This window comes from Marmota marmota, unplaced genomic scaffold, assembly GCF_001458135.2.
Source record: "Marmota marmota marmota unplaced genomic scaffold, marMar, whole genome shotgun sequence".
NCBI lineage: Eukaryota > Metazoa > Chordata > Mammalia > Rodentia > Sciuridae > Marmota > Marmota marmota.
In genome coordinates, this window is record NW_026000108.1 from 1,875,506 (window position 1) to 1,879,279 (window position 3,774).

The 3,774-nt window shown below is 54.5% G+C and overlaps 2 protein-coding genes across 3 annotated transcripts in view; both read left to right on the top strand.

Moving 5' to 3' along the window:
• The window catches only part of Cfap99 (cilia and flagella associated protein 99), a 41,655-nt gene that overhangs the window by 37,225 nt on the left and 656 nt on the right, over positions 1–3,774 (top strand). The window contains exons 15-16 of the mRNA XM_048783968.1: positions 3,184–3,364; positions 3,586–3,642. Coding sequence (XP_048639925.1) covers positions 3,184–3,364; positions 3,586–3,642 — 238 coding nt within the window. The remainder of the gene's footprint in view (positions 1–3,183; positions 3,365–3,585; positions 3,643–3,774) is intronic.
• Positions 3,498–3,774, top strand: part of Rnf4 (ring finger protein 4) — a 31,341-nt gene continuing 31,064 nt past the window's right edge. For both annotated transcript variants that reach the window (XM_015481887.2, XM_015481889.2), the window contains exon 1: positions 3,498–3,642. The gene's annotated coding sequence lies outside the window, so the exon portion shown is untranslated. The remainder of the gene's footprint in view (positions 3,643–3,774) is intronic.

Consider the following 3,774-nt stretch of genomic DNA (forward strand, 5'->3'; position numbering starts at 1 on the left):
GGCGCGCCGCCTGGAGGCTGCCTGAGCCGCGCCCTGCGCCCGGGCCGCCATACCCGCCCCCTGACCCTAGACCTCCCTGACCCCCCGCGTGCTGCCCGCGACTCCGCCCAGCCCTCTGTTCCCCAGCCCGCATCTGCGCGAGCGGTGCTGTGATATTAACATGCTGAATTGGACCTCGGGCCCAGACCCTAGCCCTTCCTCAGGGCCCAGCAAGTCATCATTCCCAAGGCCCCCTTTATCCCCCTCCCTGCTCCAGAACATCATCAGCACTGGAGTCCCCACCGGCTATCCAGACCCAGTGGCTTCACCTGAGAACCTAAGATCCTGTGTTCAGTTGTGCTGTGGTACCATTCTGGCCCTTCCCATGCCTTATCATGTAATCTGCGATTTTGGACACGTAGAAACTCTGGCCCATTCTCATTTCATTGATGAGGCCATTGGTGCTCAGAGAGGTGACCTGTCCAGCGAGCCAAACCCAGAGCTAAGCATGGGTGACTTTACAGAGTACTGAAGGAGCCCGGAATCAACAAGGTTGGGGCCACTGGGAAACAGGTGGTCCAGTGCAGGGACCAGGACTGATTTGTAGGCTGGAGAAGGCGTGACCTTGAGAACAGGCCTGTGGAGTAACAGCCTCCTGGCCCTCTAGAACAGAGCACATCATGATGCTGCTCACTAAAAGGATAGAATGTGGACAGTCCGTAGGGTGGGGTGCAGTAAAGGAGGGGCTAGAAACTCTCAGATGGATAAATATTCAGGAGAGGGACATCTTTCCCCATTCTCCTTTGACCTGCAGAGCTGGTACCTCAGCAGTGGAGGCTGGGCCTCTGAGCACTTTCAGATCGGGAAAGCACACATCAGCAGTGACAAGAACAGATTTAAGGGTCAGAGTCCTACTCCAATATTCTGAATTGTATTAGAACTCCAGAACTTTCCCACAACTCAGGTTGGTAAAGAGAAATTCCCATCTCCCTGTTGAATCAGAGCTGAGAATAGATTAAATTTCATTTAATGAAAAAAAATCTCTTTATATCCTGTGTTGTGCTATTCAAATCCATTTCATTTGATATTGAGGGAATACCCTGATGATTGGTCCAGACAGTCAGTCTTTCAGGAGCTCTGAAGGATTCAAAAGGATTTACCAGCTCCCCTAACTGGCAAGCCAAAGGCAGATGGACTTCAGGACATGCCTGATGCAGGAGTTCTATCTCCAAGCTGGTAGCAGTTTGTTTTGGAATGTTGAATATGTCTCCAGGCTTGAAGGAGTTCCTGTTAAGCCAGCCTTCTGCAATGGGGGCAGGTCTGTATGGTTGCCTGCAGCAAGGCTATGGCAAGGGAGGAAACTGTCCTTCACCTTCACCTATTAGGCTTGCCTCTGGGCAGAGCAGAGATATGGCAGACCAACACTGTGGATGCTCTTGGCAACAATGTTAATTGGCAGTCAACTAGGTCCCCTCTCCAGTCCTGTTCTAAGAGCTAGCTTGTGGGAAACTGCTCCATCTACATGAGTGGGAGTAGGCCTGGGTCATTCCCTAAAGCTGTGACACTGTCCCTAAAGCTGTGGCAGAATGTCTCCCTGTACCCATAACTCCTTGCCTTGTGACTTTACCATTCCCATCAAGAGGTGAAGTCTATATTCCTCAATCTCTGAACCTAGTTTGGATTGGAGACTCACTTGGACCAAAAGAATGCAGCATAAGTAGCCTTGTGCCAGCTCAGAGCCTGGAACTTTGGTCTTGGGAGGTTCCACTTGTTCACTTACCAGGCCCCAGTGAACCTGGGTGGCCTTTTGGGATAAGACAGCTGAAACTTGTGAAGGAGAGCCAGTTGTCCTGAGTCCATTCTAGATCATTCTGCAACCAGCAGACACTCCCACCCCATCTCCCACATGTGAGGGCAGCCAGGACCAGAATTCTACACTCCCAACTGAGCAACAATAAACACTTGTTATTTAAAATATTGGGCTTTGGTGGCTTATTTCAAAGCAACAGCTCCCTGATATGCACTCAAGAACCACCACAGTGGGGACTCCTGCCTCCCTCTCCCTGCATGGGTCCTTTGAGATTCAAGTTTCCCAAGACAGGGGACCACCTAGAGGGACATAAGATCCAGCTGTTGCTTCCAATGCTCTTTCTGGACCTTTCTTGGCTGAACCACCCAGAGAGCTGAGCTTTTGCCTGAATGCAGGCTAGCCAAAAAACATCACAGTAAGGCAGGGCTCTTCGCAGATTTGAACATACAGAGATTCAGTAGCTAATCTGGGTGTTTTAGGACAACAAGGACAAGATCAGTGGTTTTGTTTGTCTTGATTTCTAAATCCATTCCCAAATTCAGAGCTCAAGAAACCCTCTTCATTCTCTATTTGATTCTGGCAGGCCATCCCAAGCAGGGGCTTGCATGCACTCAGGCAGGGCTGCTGAGTCCAACCTTCCACATTCTTCTTTTGAAGTAGGTACAATTACTATCTCCATGTAAGAGGTGAGGGAACTTCTGAGACTTGCCCCAACGATGGAGCTGCTTTTCAAACTTAAGCAGGGGGATCCAGGGACATCACTCTATGGACACTTAAGTCCACAAGATGCTCCGGAGACCTCCTGTCCTCTGCCTGGGCCTTGGCCCTTTCCTAGGCCCATCCTGGGGAAGAATGCTTTTCCCTTCACTCTTCCTTTTCTGGTACCCCTTGCCCACAAGATTGTCCGGACTTGGCACCTGGGCCCTCCCAGACTGATTCTTGCCCCCCCTCCCCGTGCTCCTGACACACTGGGGCACCAGTCTTCGGTCTCCCGGGAATGCCCAGCTCTCCCCACTCCCTTCCAGGCTCTGGGGACAGCTCTCTTGCTGGAACGCTCTCCCCTTCCCTCCTCGTCCTTCAGTCCTCGGCTAGGGGTCGCCTCCTCTGGGCAGCCCTCTCCGACGTCCAAGCCGAAGATCCTCTGGCTCCCGCGGATGGGACGAGCTGTTCTTCCCCGGGACTCTTCCTCCAGTCTGGAAGAGCCGGGAACAACACACTCAGGGCCTGGCACGACAGATTCAAGCCCGGTTTCAGCAGAGGGTCGCAGACCTTGGGCCGCGGGGGCATTTGTTACAAACGTCTAGTTAACAGGCGAGGAAAGAGGCCCGGACAGGCGCGTGAATTGGCTGGCGGGGACTGAACTCCAGTCCAAGTTATCGGCCGGGTCCCACCAGGGACACAACGGCAGGTGAGCCAGGAAGCAGAAGAATCCGAGCCCGCTCGCTCTGGAGACAGTGCCCCGCCTCTAAGGAGCAACAACGCAGTTGGCGCCTCCGACACGACTCCCAGGAGGCCTTGCGGGCGTAGCGGCGCCGGCGCCATTCTCGCGGGAACTGGGACCTTGGGCGCGCAAGCGTGGGTGGGGCCGGAAGGAGGCGCCGTTCAAAGCGGTAATAGATGGTTTTCTCATCCAATAGAATTGAAAATACACCTCCTTAACCGGTAGACCGCGGTAGTAGGGGCGGGGATGACCAATGGGGACTTTGGGGGGCGGGGCCTACGCCTGAGGAGCGGAAGTGGGTTGCTTTGAGTCGGCGGAGTCTTGCTTGAGCGGGTCTCCTTATCGGCTTGCGAAGATTCTTCCTCACGCTAGTGTGTTGGCGGCGGCGCCTGCCGGACCAGCAGAACCTTGGGTAAGTCTGGGCTTCGCGGGTAGGGAGTGGCACGTCAGGGCCGGGCACATGCGGGGCTCAGGCGGCTTTGCGGCCTGCAGAGGCGTCGGCGCCCGCCTGCGTGCCTCGGCCCGCTCGGGCCCCACAGCCCGG